The sequence below is a fragment of the Tachyglossus aculeatus genome, chromosome 22 (genome assembly GCF_015852505.1).
Source record: "Tachyglossus aculeatus isolate mTacAcu1 chromosome 22, mTacAcu1.pri, whole genome shotgun sequence".
NCBI classification, from domain to species: Eukaryota; Metazoa; Chordata; class Mammalia; order Monotremata; family Tachyglossidae; genus Tachyglossus; species Tachyglossus aculeatus.
Genome location: NC_052087.1, coordinates 43881036 through 43900172, shown reverse-complemented (window position 1 = coordinate 43900172; position 19137 = coordinate 43881036). Strand labels below are relative to the sequence as shown.

Genomic DNA, 19137 nt, shown 5'->3' with positions numbered 1-19137 from the left:
GAGAGAGATTCATTCATGCAATCGTATTTATTGAGCGCTTACTGTGTGCAGAGCACAGTACTAAGCGCTTGGGAAGTACAAGTTGGCAACATATAGAGACGGTCCCTACCCAACAATGGGGTGGGGGGAGAGAGTCATTCATTCAATCATATTTATTGAGCGCTACTGTGTGCAGAGCACTGTACAAAGCGCTTCGGAAGTACAAGTCGGCAACATATAGAGACGGTCCCTACCCAACAACGGGGTGGGGGTGGGGGGGAGAGAGTCATTCATTCAATCGTATTTATTGAGCGCTACTGTGTGCAGAGCACTGTACTAAGCGCTTGGGAAGTACAAGTTGGCAACATATGGAGACGGTCCCTACCCAATAACGGGAGAGGAGCGTTGAGCACATAGTAAGCGCTGAGCAAATACCGACATTATTGTTATTAAACCACTCTAAACCCCGCCCCTCTAAATCCCTCTAATCCCGGCGCTTTACCGCCTCTTTAAACCCGCCCTTTTACATCCTTCTAAATCCCGTCCCTTTCCACCCCTCTAAGCCTCGCCCCTGTCCAGCCCGGGGCAGAGGGTGATGGAGGGGGAGGGCTGGCGTTCGGGCGGGGGCGGGAGCGGGAGCGGGGCTCCCCCTCAGGGGGAGCCCGGCGTCCCGGTCTCCCTGCCGGTCCTGCTGCCGGTTCTCCTGCTGCTCCTGCCGCCGCTTCTGGGGCTCCGCCTGCTGCTGAGGCGGAGGCGTCCGCCGGCCTTCCCCCCGGGCCCGCGGGGGCTCCCGCTCCTCGGCGACGTCCTGTCCCTGGCCGCCTCCGCAACCCTGCCGCACCTTTACCTGGAGCGGCTCAGCCGCCTCTACGGCCAGGTCAGATTTGGTAACCGCTTACTAGGGGCCGAGCACCGGGCTAAGCGCCGGGGGAGATACAAGGTCATCAGCTTGTCCCAACTGGGGCTCACAGTCTTCATCCCCATTTGACAGATGAGGTCACTGAGGCCCACTGAAGTGGCTCAGTGGAAAGAGCCCGGGCTTTGGAGTCAGGGATCGTGGGTTCAAATCCCGCTCCGCCAATTGTCAGCCGAGTGACTGTGGGCAAGTCACTTCACTTCTCTGGGTCTCAGTTACCTCATCTGTAAAATGGGGATTAAAGACCGTGAGCCCCCCGTGGGGCAACCTGATCACCTTGTATCCTCCCCAGGGCTTAGAACAGTGCTTGGCACGCAGTAAGCGCTTAATACATGCCATAAAAAAGTGACTTGCTCAAAGTAACACAGCTGACAACTGGCACCTCGGGATTCAAACCTATCACTTCTGACTCCCAAGCACGTGCTTTTTCCTCTGAGCCACGCTGCTACTTTATAATGATGGCATTTGTTAAGCGCTTACTAAGTGCCAAGCACTGTTCCAAGTACTGGGGAAGATCCAAGGTTATAGGTTGTCCTGTGGGGCTCACAGTCTTAATCTCCATTTTACAGATGAGGGAACTGAGGTCCAGAGAAGTTAAGTGACTTGCCCAAAATCAAACAGCTGACAAGTGGCAGAGGCCAGATTAGAATCCACGACCTCTGGCTCCCAAACCCGGGTTCTTTCCATTAAGCCACGCTGCATGATGGGCTTGGTTAAGCACTTACTATGTGTTAAGCGCTGGACCCTACACAGCCTTGGGGACCGCGCCTGAGAAGAATCATCATCATCATGGTGTTGGTTAGACGCTTACTGTGTGTCAAGCAGTATTCTAAGCGCTGGGGTAGATACGAGGTCATCAGGTTGTCCCACGTGGGGCTCACAGTCTTCATCCCCATTTTCCAGATGAGGTCACTGAGGCACAGAAGAGTGAAGTGTCTTGCCCAAGGTCACTCAGCAGACAAGTGGTGGAGTCGGGATTAGAACTCAAGTCCTCTGACTCCTCCAGCGCTTAGAACAGGGCTTGGCACATTCATTCAGTCATTCAGTCGTATTTATTGAGCATTTACAGTGTGCAGAGCACTGGACTGAGCACTTAGGAAGTACAAGTCGGCAACATATAGAGACGGTCCCTATCCAACAACGGGCCCACAGGCTAGACCGTCTCTGTATGTTGCCGACTTGTACTTCCCAAGCGCTTAGTACAGTGCTCTGCACCCAGTAAGCGCTCAATAAATACGATTGAATGAATGAATAGAAGGGGAGACAGACAAAAAAAGCGCTTAACAAATACCAAAAAAAAACAAACAACAAAACCCGGTCTCTTTTCCTCTAAGCCACGCTGCTTCCCTGCTGGGATCCGTGCAGGGAATGACTTTTGACACACCAAGCAAAAACTCCTCACTCTCCGCTTCAAGGTTCTCCATCCCCACGCCCCCTCCTTCCTCACCTCCCTTCTCTCCTTCTCCAGCCCAGCCCGCACCTTCTGCTCCTCTGACGCCCCTCAGCTCCTCACTGGGCCTCGTTCTCACCTGTTCCTCCGTCGACCCCGGGCCCACGTCCTTCTCCTGGCCCAGAATGCCCTCCCTCCGCACATCCGCCAAGCCAGCTCTCTTCCTCCCTTCAAAGCCCTACTGAGAGCTCACCTCCTCCAGGAGGCCTTCCCACATTGAGCCCCCTTTTTCCTCTCCTCCTCCTCCCCTCCCCAACGCCCCCCTCCCTCCCTCTGTCCTACCCCTTCCCTTCCCCACAGCACTTGTATATATCTCCACATATTTATTACTCTATTTTATTAATGATGTGTATTTAGCTGTAACTATTTATTCTGATGGTATTTACACCTGTCTCTACATGTTTTGTTGTCTGTCTCCCCCTTCTAGACTGTGAGCCCGTTGTTGGGTAGGGGCCGTCTCCATCTGTTGCTGATTTGTACTTCCCAAGCGCTTAGTACTGAGCTGTGCACACAGTAAGCCCTCAATAAATACGATTGAATGGATGAATGAATGAATGAAAGCCTTCTCTCCCACAAATTCCCGCCCGAGAATGATCCTGGCCGGGTTTTCCCACGTCCCCAGGCAACGGTTGGGTTGGTGCGGGGGGAGAGAGGGGTGTCTGGGGCGAGAGCGTCCACGAGGGGGCGCGCTCTCCCCGCGCCTTTTTTAAAAAATGCTATTCGTGGAGCGTTTACTATGTTCCAGCCACTGTGCTAAGTAATCAATCAATCAATCAATCGTATTTATTGAGCGCGTACTATGTGCAGAGCACTGTACTAAGCGCTTGGGAAGTACAAATTGGCAACACATAGAGACAGTCCCTACCCAACAGTGGGCTCACAGTCTAAAAGGGGGAGTACTGGGGTAGATACAAGGTGACCAGGTTGGACACAGTCCGTGTCCCACGTGGAGTTCAGAGTCTTAATCCCCATTAATCATTGTAGTTTAGTGGAAAGAGCATGGGCTTGGGAGTCAGAGGTCGTGGGTTCTAATCCCAGCTCTGCCACTTGTCAGCTGTGTGACTTTGGGCTAGTCGCTTCACTTCTCAGGGCTTCAGTGACCTCAACTATAAAATAGGGATTAAGACTGTGAGCCCCACCTGGGAAAACCCGATTACCTCGTATCTACCCCAGCACTTAGAATGGCTCTTGGCACATAGTAAGTACTTAACAAATACCACCATCGTCATCATCATCATTTTCCAGATGAGGTAACTGAGGCCCAGAGAAGTGAACAGGCTTGCCCAAGGTAACATAACAGACAAGTGTCAGAGTCGGAATTAGAACTCACATCTGACTCCCAAGCCCAGGCTCTTTCCACTAAACCACACTGCTTCCCTGCCGGGATCCATGCCAGGAATTACTTTTGTCACCCCCCTTTCCCCCCAACACCTGCCCAACCACACATTCCCCCAGGCTGGATTTTCCCAGATCCTCAGTTCACTGGGGTGGGGGTGGGGGGATCTGGGGCTAAAGCATGCATGTGGTGTCTCCCTCTCCTCCAACTGCTTGGGGAAAAGGGACTACAAAGGCCTCGCACCTTTTTTTAAAAAAATGCTATTCGTGGAGTGCTTACTACATGCCAGGCGCTGTGCTAAGCACTGGGGTAGATACAAGGTGATCAGGTTGAACACAGTCCCTGCCACATGTAGGGCTCAGAGTCTTAATCCCCATTTTCCAGATGAGGTCCCTGAGGCACAGAGAAGTGAGAGGAAAACTATTGCAGACACCAAAGGGGCCCTTTTTTTCAGCCGGAAGCATCTCAAGCCCTGGGAGAACCTGGTTTTCTTTGTTTAGATTCTCAATATCTTTTCCCCAACAACTTGTGACTGTATGGGCAGAGTGACATCTCTGCCCCTGCTCTCTCCCCCTCTCTCCAGGCTCGCATCTCCTCCTGCCTTCAGGACATCTCCATCTGGATGTCTGCCCGTCACCTAAAACTCAACATGTCCAAGACTGAACTCCTTGTCTTCCCTCCCAAACCCTGCCCTCTCCCTGACTTTGCCATCACTGTTGAAGGCACTACCATCCTTCCCGTCTCACAAGCCCGCAACCTTGGTGTCATCCTCGACCCTGCCCTCTCGTTCACCCCTCACGTCCAAGCCGTCACCAAAACCTGCCGGTTTCAGCTCCACAACATTGCCAAGATCCGCCCTTTCCTCTCCATCCAAACTGCTACCCTGCTCATTCAAGCTCTCATCCTATCCCGTCTGGATTACTGTATCAGCCTCCTCTCCGATCTCCCATCCTCGTGTCTCTCCCCACTTCAATCCATACTTCACACTGCTGCCCGGATTGTCTTTGTCCAGAAACGCTCTGGGCATGTTACTCCCCTCCTCATAAATCTCCAGTGGTTACCAATAAACCTACGCATCAGGCAAAAACTCCTCACCCTGGGCTTCAAGGCTCTCCATCACCTCGCCCCCTCCTACCTCACCTCCCTTCTCTCCTTCTACAGCCCACCCTGCACTCTCCGCTCCTCTGCCGCTAATCTGCTCACCGTGCCTCGTTCTCGCCTGTCCCGCTGTCGACCCCCAGCCCCCGTCATCCCCCTGGCCTGGAATGCCCTCCCTCTGCACATCCGCCAAGCTAGCTCTTTTCCTCCCTTCAAGGCCCTACTGAGAGCTCACCTCCTCCAGGAGGCCTTCCCAGACTGAGCCCCTCCTTCCTCTCCCCCTCCTCCCCCTTTCCATCCTCTCCGCCTTACCTCCTTCCCCTCCCCACAGCACCTGTATATATTTATAAGTTTGTATGAATTCATTACTTTATTTGTGCATATTTGTTCTATTTATTTTATTTTGTTAATATGTTTTGTTCTCTGTCTCCCCTTTCTAGACTGTGAGCCCACTGTTAGGTGGGGACTGTCTCTATATTTTGCCAACTTGTACTTCCCAAGCGCTTAGTACATTGCTGTGCACACAGTAAGCGCTCAGTAAATACGATTGAATGAATGAATGGGTGGCTTTCCCCGTCTTTTTCTTCCTTTCTTTCCCTAAGATCTTCAGTCTAGACCTCGGGGGGATCTCGGCGGTGGTTCTCAATGGCTACGACATATTGAAAGAGTGTCTGGTTCAACAGAGCGAAGCTTTCGCGGACAGGCCTGCTCTTCCCCTCTTCAACAAACTTACCGGAATGGGAGGTAGGTCAAAGGACAGCTATGGAGAGAATTGATCGGGATCACTTGGGCCAGCGAAGGGTGTCGTTAGGGTTCCTGCATTGTCATCTGGCAAAGCACTGAAGGTTTTGTGCAAAAATGAGAGGCCCACAACCGTGTGTGTGTGTGTGTGTGTGTGTGTGTGTGTGTGTGTGTTTAGCACTTACTATGTGTCCAACACTGTTCTAGGCACTGGGGTAGGTACAAGTCAATTAGGTTGGACACAGTCCCTGCCCTACATAGAGCTCAAAGGCTAAGTAGGAGGGAGAACAAGTATCCCCATTTGACAGTTGAGGAAACTGAGGCAGAGGGCAGTGAAGTGACTTGCCCAAGGTCACACAGCAAGCAATTAGTAGAGCCAGGATTAGAACCCAGGCCCTTCTGACTCCCAATCCTGGGTTCACTCTCTCCACTGGGCCATGCTGCTGCTCTTATCTGGGCGGCTGTGAATTTGGGGACCTCCAATTGCCGTGCTGGGGGAATTTGCTGGGGTTTCATTGTAAGCTTTGAAAAATGCCTCGATGTGGCCCCCTCCCCACTAGCTCACTGTGAGGAGCCAGGACCTGCAGAGATTGCCGCCGGTTGGTTGTACTTATTGAAGTAGGATCTAGAGGAATCAGAACTTGAACATGCATGGGGATTTACTGGCAAGGTGGTAGATTGGGGGGAAGAAAGGGGGAGAAGTGGAAATCTGGGAGCACTTTGGGCTAGCAGAAAGAGCATGGACTTGGGAGTCAGAGGACCTAGGTTTTAATCCTGGTTCTTCCCTGCTGCGTGAACTTGGGCAAAAGTTTCCTTGGCTAAAAGAAACAAGGGTTCGTAGGCCAAAAAAGTTCCAAAGCAGGAGGGCTCCCAGCACATGAGAAGGTTTTCCCCAAGGGTCCTGAGGCTGAAAGAAAGAAGAGAGCAAGAGACCTCACCTCACCCACTAGTTTTTTATGGTATATAATAATTAATACTAATACTTGTGGTATTGTTAAGCCCTTCCTATGTGCTAGGCACTGTACTAAGCACTGGAGTAGATATAAGTTAATTAGGTTGGACATACAGTCCCTGTCTCACATAGGGCTCAAAATCTTATTCCCCGTATTACAGATGAGGGAACGGAGGCCCAGAGAAGTGACTGGCCCAAAGTCACATAGCAGGCAAATGGCAGAGTCAGGATTAGAACTCAGATCCTTCTGGCTCCCAGACATGTGCTTTATTCACTAGGCCATGCTGCCTCTCCATTCTCTTAAAGATCCCTGTCCCCAGAGCATCTGAAGGATGCAAGTCTCTTGACTTCTGGGAAAGGTAGTTTCCTAAGGGATGATTTCTTACTTCCCCTAATCAATCAATCATTCATTCAATAGTAACAATAATAATAATGGCATTTATTAAGTGCTTACTATGTGCAAAGCACTGTTCTAAGCGCTGGGGACTTACAAGGTGATCAGGTTTTCCCACGGGGGGCTCACAGTCTTAATCCCCATTTTACAGATGAGGGAACTGAGGCCCAGAGAAGTTAAGTGACTTGCCCAAAGTCACACAGCTGACAATTGTCGGAGCTGGGATTTGAACCCTTGACCTCTGACTCCAAAGCCCGTGCTCTGTTCCACTGAGCCACGCTGCTTCTCAATAGTATTTATTGAGCGTTTACTGTGTGCAGAGCACTGTACTAAGTGCTTGGGAAGTACAAATTGGCAACATACAGAGACGTTCCGTACCCAACAATGGGTTCACGGTCTAGAAGGGGGAGACAGACAAGACAACAAAACAAAATAATCAACGGTATTTATTGAGTGCTTACTATGTGCAGAGCATTATACTAAACACTTGGGAGAGAACAGTAGAACAGAATTAGCAGACACTTTCCCTGCCCAAAATGAATTTATATTCCAAAGGGAGAGACAGACATTAATATTAATAAATAAATGATTTACACTACACAATTTAAAGATATGTACATAAGTGCTGTGCGGTTGGGAGTTGGGCAGAGATCAAGCATCCAAAGTTTACAGAACCAAGTGCATAAAAGTCAGGGAATGTGTCTGTTTATTGTGCAGCTGGGGGATTGGGTAACCGGTCACCAATGCTGTTGCTGATTGCCCACTTTCCCAGGGTGGTGTGTCCAAGCCCATGATGCTGAATTTTGCTTTCCAAGCACTTAGTACAGTGCTCTGCACGCAGTAAGTTCTCAATAAATAATATTGAATGAATGAGGGAAAAAACACTTCTTTGAGGGGGCAGGAGCAAGTGCAGGAGCATAGGTGTTGTCGCTGGCTTATGGTTTTTGTAAAGCACTTACTGTGTACTGGGCACTGTACTAAGTGCTGGGGTAGCGTGGTTTAAGTGGAAAGAGCACCGGCTTGGGAGTCAGAGGACATTCATTCATTCATTCAATTGTATTTATTGAGCACTTACTGTGTGCAGAGCTCTTTACTAAGCACTTGGGAAGTACAAGTTGGCAACAGAGACGGTCCCTACCCAAAAACAGACTCACAGTCTACAAGAGGGAGACAGACGACAAAACAAAACAAGTAGACAGGTGTCAAAACCATCAGAATAAATAGAATTATGGTTATATGCACATCATTAATAAAATAGAGTAGTAAATATGTACAAGTAAAATAAATAAAGTAATAAATATGTACAAATGAATACAAGTGCTATGGGGAGGAGAAGTGGGTAGGGCAGAGGGAGGGAGGGGGGACAATAGGGAGGGGAGGAGGAGAGGAAAAAGGAGGCTCAGTCTGGGAAGGCCTCCTGGAGGAGGTGAGCTCTCAGTAGGGCTTTGAAGGGAGGAAGAGAGCCAGTTTGGCAGATGTGTGGAGGGAGGGCATTCCAGGCCAGGGGAAGGATGTGGTCCGGGGTTCGATGGTGGGACAGGTGAGAACGAGGCCCAGTGAGGAGGTGAGCGGTGGCAGAGGAGCAGAGGGTGCGGCCTGGGCTGGAGAAGGAGAGAATGGAGGTGAGGTAGGAGGGGGCGAGGGGATGGAGAGCTTTGAAACCGAGAGTGAGGAGTTTTTGCTTGATTCAAAGGTTGATAGGCAACCACTGGAGATTTTTGAGGAGGGGAGTGACATTCTCAGAGCGTTTCTGTACAAAGATAATCCGGGCAGCAGAGTGAAGTATAGACAGGAGGATGGGAGATCAAAGAGGAGGCTGATGCAGTAATCCAGTTGGGTTAGGATGAGAGATTGAACCAGCAAGGTAGTGGTTTGGATGGAGAGGAAAAGGCGGATCTTGGCGATGTTGTGGAGGTGAGATGGGCAGGATTTGGTGATGGATTGGATATGTGGGGTGAATGAGAGAGCGGAGTGAAGGATGACACCAAGGTTGCGGGCTTGGGAGACAGGAAGGATGGTAGTGTCGTCTGCAGTGACAGGAAAGTCAGGGAGAGGACAGGGTTTGAGAGGGAAGATAAGGAGCTCAGATGAGTTCTAATCCTGACTCTGCCTCTTGTCTCTCTGTGAAACCTCGGGCTAGTTACTTCTCTGCCTCAGTGACCTCATCTGGAAACTGGAGATTAAGACTGTGAGCCCCATGTGGGACAAACTGATAACCTTGTATCTACCCCAGTGTTGGAACTGTGCTTGGCACATAGTAAGCACTTAACAAATACCATCATTGTCATTATTATTATTACAAGTTAAGTGGGACACAGTCTTAATCCCCATTTTACAGATAAGGGAACTGAGGCATGCAGAAGTGAAGAGACTTGCCCAAGGTCATACAGCAGGCAAGTAGTGGAGCGGGGATTTGAACCCAGTTCCTTCTGATTCCCAGGCCCATGCTTTATCCACTAGGCTGTGCTGCTTCTGTATGCACAAAGTCTTTCTGCCAGTATGAAATGAATCTCACTGTTATACTTTCTTCATCTGGTGCCAGGAACTAACAAAGCTTTTCTTAGTTTGAATTGGATATTATTTAAATGGAGTCATAGAAAGGTGAACCTTTCCTCATCAAGGTGAAATAACCAAGACCAATCTTGGACTATTGAGCTGTCAGTTCCCATGGTAGCCAGAGCAAAATAATCAGAATAGAGGTAGATTCTGAAAGCTCTATAGATTTTATTCCAAGTTACCCAGACCCTGGGTAGCAGTGTGGTCTAGTGGGTAGTGCACAGGCCTGGGAGTCAGAAGGACCTGGGTTCTATTCCTGGCTCTGCCACTTCTCTGTTGTGACACCTTGGGCAAATCACTTCACTTGTCTGTGCCTCAGTTACCACATCTGTAAAATGGGGATTAAAACTGTGAGCCCCATGTGAGACAGGGACTGCGTCCAACCTGATTTCCTTGTATTTACCACAGTACTTAAAACAGTGCTTGGAACATAGTAAGTTCTTAACAGATACCATTAAAAAAAAAGTCACTCCCAGGATCCCTCTGGTGCCCACAGTGAGGAAATTGAAATTTCCAACTATTTTCTCCCTTCTGTCTTCATCAATGCATGAATGCCTGAAGGCAAAAGAATAGCGAGCGATCCCTTAATGATGACTGAGTTTGTTTTAGTTGAAGGGTGAGGTGTTTGGCATTCAGACTGTTGACTGGCATCTATTTGCCTTACGTAGGAGGAAGAAGGGAAGGTGGGGGTGGCTTTTACTATAGTTGTCTTGAAATCCTTCATCTGATGGTGGTTTTAAATGCAATTCTCCATCCTACTCCTTGGCCTTTCAGTAGTGGTCACCCATTGGCTTTCTGGAGGCCAGTATTCACATTGCTGGACAGTGCTAATTCAGTCCTGCTGCTACCTATGTTTTTAAGTTGGAGCTAAAATCAAGCCATTTGCTTCCCCCTTTGGGCTCCGATTTAGCAACATCAAGAGACAAGTCATGGCCTAGGGATACAGTACAGGCCTGGGAGTCAAAAGGTCCTGGGTTCTAATCCCTGCTCCGCCGTATGTCTGCTGTGTGATCCTGGGCAAGTCGCTTAAGGTATCTGAGCCTCAGTCATCTCAACTGTAAAATGGGGATTAAGAGTGTAAGCCCCATGGCGAACAGGGACTATGGCCAACCCAATTTGCTTGTCTAGTGCTTACTACAGTGCCTGGCCCAGAGTAAGAGCTTAACAAATACCACTATTATTATTTGTATTGTCATCATTGTGTCACACACCTGACGAGCCATGGGGTGATTGTCCATATGCATTTGACTTTAATAATGATAATTGATAATTACAGTATTCGTTAAGCACTTGCTACGTGCCAGGCACTGTACTAAGCACCAGGGTAGATACAAGCAAATTGGGTTGGACACAGTCCCTGTCCCACGTGGGGCTCACAGTCTTAATCCCCATTTTACAAATGAGGTAACTGAGGCACAGAGATGTAAAATGACTTGCCCAAGGTCATATAGCAATGCCAATCAATGAGTCATGTATCGAGCCCTTACTTTGTGCAGAACATTGTACTAAGCGCTTGGGAGAGTACAGTACAACAGAGTTAGTGGATATGATCCGTGCCCACAACGAGCTCGCAGTCTAGGGCGGGAGGAGGTTTCCCGGAGTCCAAGTGTCCAAGGAGGGTATTAGCAAGTAATAACGGGTTTAAATTTCTTGCAAAAACCTTCCTCCAAGGCTTACTCAACTCCAGATATGGACGTGGATGGACAGAGCATCGCAGACTAGCTGTGAACAGCTTCCGCTCTTTCGGATGCGGGCAAAAATCCTTCCAAGCCAAGATGGCCACGGAAGTCAAGTACTTCCTCGCTGCAGTGGACACTTACAAGGGCACCTCTTTCGATCCCAAGCAGCTGGTCACCAACGCCGTCTCCAACGTGTCGAACATGATCCTCTTCGGAGGCCGTTTCTCGTATGAGGACGTGGATTTCCAGCGCATGATGGAGATGTTCAGCGAGAACGTGGAGCTGGCGGCCAGCCCCGCGGCTTTCCTCTACAATGCCTTCCCGGCTATAGGCCTGCTGCCCTTTGGGAAGCACCGGAGGCTATTTGAGAATGCTGCCAGGGTTTACGACTTCCTCTCGGGGATTATCACGAGGGTCTCGAGCAACAGGCAGCCCCAGGAACCTCAGCATTTCATTGACGTCTACCTGGACGAGATGGATCGAAAGGGAATGGATCCTGGCTCCACGTTGTCCAGGGAAAACCTGATTTTCACCTTGGGCGAACTCATCATAGCGGGGACGGAAACCACCACCAATGTCCTGAGATGGGCTGTTCTTCTCATGGCGCTTTATCCCAACATTCAAGGTGAGCCTTTCGATGCCAGGTTTTTTTTGGGTTTTTTTTACGGTATTTGTTGAGCGCTTACGATGTGCCAGGAACCGTTCTAAGCGCTAGGGTGGATACAAAGTAGGTTGGACACAGTCCATGTCCCACAAGGGGCTCACAGTCTTCATCCCTCTTGTACAGATGAGGTGCGGCTTTTCCAGAAGCAATTGGTTGAGTGGGTGGGTTTACTTAAGTGAACCTTGAAATTTCCCCATGAGGATGTGTGTGGCTGAAAACGTCGGAGGGGCACGACAGCCCTGGCCATATTGGACACACAAAAAGGTTGTCACTTGTTGTGGTGGTATACTTAAAGTTTGTAGTGCCTGGCCTTGTTTTCTATCTTTTTTTATTTAGTGGTATTTATTAAGTTCTCACTATGTGCCAGGCAATGTATGGGGGTAAATTCAAACTAATCAGGTTGGACACAGTCCCTAACCCACATGGAGCTCACAGTCTTAATCCCCATTTTACAGATGAGGGAACTGAGGCACAGAGAAGTTGAGCGATTTGCCCTAGGTCTCACAGCAGACAAGTGGCAGAGTCAGGTTTGGAATCCAGGTCCTTCTGATGCCCACTCCCATGCTCCATCCACTAGACCACACTGCTCTTTTGCCACCTCGACTCTTTTCATACAAAACTTTAGTTCAAAGAGAAAGACTCCCTTCCTGATAGCATTCTGCCATGCAGGTCTGTCCTCAGGAAGTGACTCCCACTTTTCAGTAGGGATGCAACCCTGCTTGAGGTAGGGATTGTCTCTATCTGTTGCCGAATTGTACTTTCCAAGTGCTTTGTACAGTGCTCTGCACACAATAAGCACTTAATACGATTGAATGAATGAAAATGCTTCCTTTGCCCTCCTCGCTTTTGGTTTCCCAATTTTGGTGCTCTCTGCTGCAGGTGCTTCCCTAGCCTTCTGTCATTCAGTCTTTTCATGTTCTCACCCATTGTAGATGTATTAAGGTGAGCAACAGTTACATGAGGAAGGCAAAACACAGGGGAAAGCAACATAAAGTAACAAAGAACTGCATGGTCTAGTGGATAGTGCCTGGCCTGGGAGTCAGCAGGACCTGGGTTCTGATCCCCGCTCTGCCACTCGTCTGCAGTGTGACCTTGGTCAAGTCACTTAGCTTCTCAGTGCTCAGTTCCCTCATCTGTAAAATGAGGATTGACTATTTAGCCCCATGTGGGACATGGACTGTGTCCATCCTGATTAACTTGTATCAACCCCAGTGCTTAGTATAGTGCCTGACGCATAGTAAGAGCTTAACATACCATACAATGATAAGAAATTTTAAAAAGACAAATTCATGAATAAATACCATATGAGTTACAGTTCCATGTTCCTCACCATACTGGCAAGGCTGGTCAGAGACCGACAACCATCACAACAACAGCCACAGTCTCTCGTTCCCCAGTCCTGACATCCTCAAAGTTCAAACTTCCCTCTCCCTGGATCAATGGGAAAACCAGAGTGGTTCCCAGTGTTGAAGGAAATGGTGGCTGCGGAGGGCACTTCTGGGTAGAGGGAATCACACTCCAGGACCAGAGGAGCAGGGATAATAAGAACAACGACAACGTACGTAGTATTTGTTAAGCATTTACTATGTGTCAAGCGCTGTTCTAAGCACCGGCGTAAATAGAGGATAACCAGGTTGGGCACCATTTCTGTCCCACATGGAGCTCATGGTCTAAGTAGGAGAGAGAATGGGGATTGAACCCCCATTTTACAGATGAGGAAGTGGAGGCCAAGAGAAGTGCAAGTGACAGAGCTGGGGTTAGAACCTAGGTCCTCTGATGCCCAGGCCTGTGCTTTTCCCTCTAAGCCATGTTGTAGTCTTCGGTGCTTTTTTTCACTACCCAGTAGTCTTTGGAGAATTGCCTCATCACTGCCACAATTCTTCTGCCACAGGCCAAGTTCAGAAGGAGATTGATCAATGGGTGGGCCCAAACAGAGCCCCTACTTTGGAAGACAAACCTCAAATGCCATATACGGAGGCAGTTTTGCACGAAGTCTTGCGGTTCTGCAATATAGTTCCACTAGGGATTTTCCATGCCACTTCTAAAGATACAGCCATTCGTGGCTACTCCATTCCTCAGGGGACCATGGTAATTACAAACCTGTATTCCGTACACTTTGATGAAAAGTACTGGCGAGACCCAGACGTGTTTTACCCTGAGCGATTTCTGGACAGCAGGGGCCAGTTTGTCAAGAACGAAGCACTGATTCCCTTCTCACTAGGTAAGAGAGCAATTTCAATCAATCAATCAATCAATTGTATTTATTGAGTCCTTTGTACAGGGCACTATACTCAGAGCGTGGGAGAGTACAACACAACAATGTAACAGACACTTTCCCAGCCCACAATGAACTTACAATCTAGAGGGAGAGACATTAATATAAGTAAATTATGGATATGTACACAAGTGCCGTGGGACTCATGGGGTGGTGGTGGCAAATAAAGGGAGCAAGTCAGGACGACGAGGAAATGAGGACTTAATCAGGGAAGGCCTCGAAGAAAACGTGCCTTCAATAAGACTTAGGGCAAGAAGGGATGTCTGTTATATGAAAAGGGAGGGTGTTCAAGGCCAGAGGCAGGTTGTGGGTGAGAGGTTGGTGGTGAGATAATAATAATAATTATGGTATTTGCTAAGCACTGTGTACCAGCCACTGGACTAAGTGCTGGGGTGGATACAAGTAAATTGGATTGGGCACAGTCCCTGTCCCAGATGGGGCTCACCATCTCAATTCCCATTTTACAGATGAGGGAACTGAGGCCTAGAGAAGTGAAGCAACTTGCCCAAGGTCACACAGCAAACAAGTGGAAGAGCCGGGATTAGAACCCATGACCTCCTGTCTCCCAGGCCTGTGCTCTATCCATTATGCCATGCTGCTCTCCTAGAGAAGATAGATGAGACTGAGGGACAATGAGTCAGTTTGGAATGGCTAGACTGACAGCACATTTCGATTTAGGGTTGCCTGTTTGAGCTGATCTGGAAGAACTAGCAGATTCTGAAACTTCTGAAACTGCTGCTCCTTAGGTGGGCCAGACCCCTCTCCAGTCACATCTCCCAGGGAACATATTTACTCCAAGTGTTTTAACTTGCTTTTACCTATCGAGTGCAGAAACTCTGGGGCAGTAATGAGAAAACGTTGGAGAGTTTTTCTGCCTGCTGTTTTCTCATTAAAAATTCAAAGTTTGCATAGAAAAATTGTAGCAGCAGGGAGCTTTGTGGGGCCTGGAGGCTTCTTGCTGTATTTTTTAATGTCACATGGTGAGTTTACTTGGCTTAGTCTTCAGCGGGTGGGGAGGGGGGTCTAAAAGCCTGTTGAAACAGGCCTCTTCCTCCAGGCTGCATGGCCTAATGGGAAGACAGAACTGAGAATCAAGAGACCCAGGTCCTACTCTCAGCTCCACTTCTTACCCCCTGTGTGATCTTGGGCAAGTTACTTAACCTCTCTGGTCCCGTTTCCTCGTCCATCAAATGGGAATGATCGACTGTGAACCCCCTGGGAGACAGGGACTGTGAATAATCTGATGATCCTGTATCTGTGTACCCCAGCCCTTAGAACAGTGCTTGGCACATAGTAAGCGCTTAGTAAACACCGTGATGGTTAAAGGGCCGTGGTGAGGTTCTGGGCCTGGCTCTGCCATCGCCACAGTGACTGTCCTTGGGCAAGTCACATATAGCACTCAATCAGTCATATTTATTGAGCACTTACTGTGTGCAGAGCACTGTACCAAGCACTTGGGAGAGTACAGTTTAGTGATGTAATGGACACATTCCCTGCCCACAGCTAGCTAAAAATTCCAGTGCTTAGAACAGTGCCTGGCACATAGTAAACGCTTAATAAATACCATCATTATTATTAATGATGATTATTATTAATAATAATAATGATGGTATTTGTTAAGCACTTACCGTATGCCAGGCACTGTACTAAGTATTGGGATGGAAACAAGCAAATAGGGTTGGACACAGCCCCTGTCCCACATGGGGCTCCCAGTCTCAATCCCCAGGTGAGGGAACTGAGACCCAGAGAAATGAAATGACTTGTCCAAGGCCACACAACAGTCAAGTGGCCTTCTAGACTGTGAGCCCATTGTTGGGTAGGGAACGTCTCTATATGTTGCCAACTTGTACTTCCCAAGTGCTTAGTACAGTGCTCTGCACACAGTATGTGCTCAATAAATACAATTGAATAAATGAAGTGGCAGAGCTGGGATTAGAACCCGTGACCTACTGACTCCCTGGGTAGAGCACTGGCCCTATCCACTAGGCCCTGCTGCTTCCCTGAGTTTACAGTCTAGAGGGTCTGGAGTCTGGAGCCTGGCCCAGTCAGAGCTCCACTGGGCAGGGGAGAAGGTCCACATAACCCCAGGGGAGCCTCATCCCTCACTGATTCCAACACAGACAACCGGTGGGGGTGGCTTTCACTTGGCCTCTTCAGGACTTCAGTGGCTCCTGGCTGGGGGAACGGGAAGGGAGCTCCGGCCAAAGCTATGGGTCCCAAATGAAGGACCCCCCCCTCGCCCCCAGCAATCTGGAGGGGGCTCCCCTTCTGGCCAGCAGAGCGGCACTTGATCCCAAACAGCTGCATCCCCCAGGCCTCAAGGACCTCAGTTGGAAATCCACACTCACCAAGGGAGCGCAGCTGAGCGGCTTTTCGAGTTAGGCCACGGGCCAGTGGTGCTAGCCCTAGGGGCAGCAGCGGGGCGGGCCAGATGGGAGGACTCCTTTTTGGCTGCTGGACAGGTCCATTTTCGTGTTTTGCCTGGGGAATAATTTGTGGCCATTTAGTGCGGAATCGTTGAGAACTTTTAGACAGGTGTGTTCCTAGGAACCCTGGCTCCTCTGTCTGATTGTTTGTGGATGCTGCTTTTGTACCCCCAAAGCCAAATTGTTCAGGATGAGGCCCTGCCCCAGTCTTTCCTTGGGATCATCAGAACAAATGGAAACTTCTAGCCCTTTGGTAGACCACAGTTCCTGGCCCGGGGGAAGCAATTATAGGCTCTTTACCTCTGGGGGCATGTGAGACTTTGGCCTCAGGAACACCAGGGAACACCAGGTACAGCAAGCTTCCTGACAGAGAGGCCCTAATGAGTCCAGAGCGACCAAGGTTCAGGAATTTTGTCTTCAACTACTTCTTCAATTTTAATAATAATAATAGTATTTGTTAAGCACTTACTATATGTCGAGCACTGTACCAAGCACTGGGGAGATTCAAGCTAATAATAATAATAATGATGGTATTTAAGTGCTTACTGTGTGCCAAGCACTGTTCTAAGCGCTGGGGTAGATACAAGGTTATCAGGTTGTCCCATGTGGGGCTTATAGTCTTAATTGCCATTTTACAGAAGAGGTAACTGAGGCACAGAGAAGTTAAGTGACTTGCCCAAAGTCACACAGCTGCAGCTTGGCTCAGTGGAAAGAGCATGGGCTTCGGAGTCAGAGTTCATGGGTTCCAATCCTGGCTCTGCCACTTGTCAGCTGTGTGACTTTGGGCAAGTCACTTAACTTCTCTGTGCCTCAGTTACCTTATCTGTAAAATGGGGATGAAGGCTGTGAGCCCCACGTGGGACAAACTGATCACCTTGTATCCTCCTCAGTGCTTAGAAGAGTGCTTGGCACATAATAAACGCTTAACAAATGCCATCCTCATCAAGTGGTGGAGCTGGGATTAGAACCAACTACCTCTGACTCCCAAGACCATGCTCTTTCCACTAAGCCACACCCACAGCGAGCTAATAGCATTAATCCCCATTTTACCACCGAGGTAACCGAGGAAAGAGAATCGTCTTGCCCAAGGTCACGTGGCCGACACGTGGCAGAGCTGGGATTAGAACCCAGATCTTTCTGACTCCCAGGCCCATGCTGTATCCACTAAGCCTCGCTGCTTATGGCTTGAAACCTCTCTCTGTAACACTCGAAACACTTCGAGGACAGGACAGGAGGCTGTCATTTTCTACAAGAATAAACCAGTGCAAGTTCTGGAAAGCATTTTCAACTGTTCTCCTCTTCTCTTTAGGAAAAAGGCACTGTTTAGGAGAACAGCTGGCCCGGATGGAGATGTTCCTGTTTTTCACCGGCTTACTTCAACAATTTCACTTACGCTTTCCTAACGAGCTGGTTCCCCCACTCAAGCCAAAGTTAGGCATGACCTTGCAGCCCCAGCCCTACCTCATCTGTGCTGAGAAACGGTGATGGTGGCCAGTTCTGATAACAAGACTGAAAGCTCGTTGTGGGCACGGAAAGTGTCCACCAACTCTAGTGTAGTGGACTCTCCTAAGTGCTTAGCGCAGTGCTCTGCGCACAGTAAGCTCTCGACAAATACCATTGATCGATGCCACGAAAAAGACTTCGAGAATCAACGTTTGGAAACTGCCCCTTAAATTGTCTTGCCTCAACTCGTCTGCTGCCTAAAGCGGTGTCTGAAATCTGAGCAGAAGTCACAGCAGCACAGCGGGCCATGGGAGGCACAGAATATGTTTTCAAATACTGGAATAGAGAAAAGCAATGTCAGCTTTGATGTTTTCCTATATAGATAAGACCTTTTCTCCCATTCTTAAAACACTAGAGAGTTTTTGTGGCGAATGACTTGATATGAATAAATGAAGACCTGATGAATATTGATATTTTCAAAGTGCCATAAACAATGGTCATGGTTTCGTAGGACTAGTTTCCCTTAAGGAACCTGCTTAAATTGATAGTGCTGTACAATGATTTCAGTTGCTCAAACTACTATAATCACAAGGACCAGGACATCAAAAGCCTGAAGCAGCAGCAGGTGGCCTGTTCCACCAACCCTAAGCAGCCTGGCTGCTGAAAAACATGTGTATAATGTACATTTTTACAGAATCAGAGACATAGACATCAAAAAGATCAAATGCTCTTTACTGACTTGTCTGTCAGTGCAAGGGAACATGTCTACCAACTCTGTTGTATTGCACTCTCCCAAGCGATTAGTACAGTGCTCTACACATAGTATGTATTCAATAAATTCCATTGATGGATTGCAAGTTTGACCCTTATCCTTCAAGTGGATGGTTCTGTTGAATATTGAAAGGACTTCTCCCTTTCAATAGGCTGCTAAGGCCACTTAACATTTGCCTTGCCTTTGTCCCCACTCCAATCCTAAAGTTTGTTTTTTCGGCACCCTAAGGCCCATGGGCTTTCAATCAATCAACCACATTTATTGTGCACCATGTGCAGAGCACTGTGCTAAGCACTTGGGACAGTACAATATAACAGAGTTGGTAGACAGGTTCCCTGCTCATACAGTCTATAGGGGGAGACAGACATTAATATAAATAAATCATGGTTATGTATATAAGTGCTGTGGGGGTGGGGGAGGAGGAAAGGAAGCAAATCCCAGTGTAAGGGTAATGTA

At 48.7% G+C, this 19137-nt stretch overlaps 1 protein-coding gene across 1 annotated transcript; it reads left to right on the top strand.

Annotated features, from left to right (window-relative positions):
- Positions 1-607: 607 nt before the first annotated feature.
- LOC119944132 (vitamin D 25-hydroxylase) lies at positions 608-18374 on the top strand (the record flags this gene model as incomplete). The annotated part of the gene is made up of 5 exons (XM_038765352.1): positions 608-856; positions 5382-5523; positions 11094-11726; positions 13657-13986; positions 17776-18374. Coding segments are annotated over 5 exons (1530 nt in total), but the record flags the coding sequence as incomplete, so codon positions are not given.
- Positions 18375-19137: the final 763 nt, after the last annotated feature.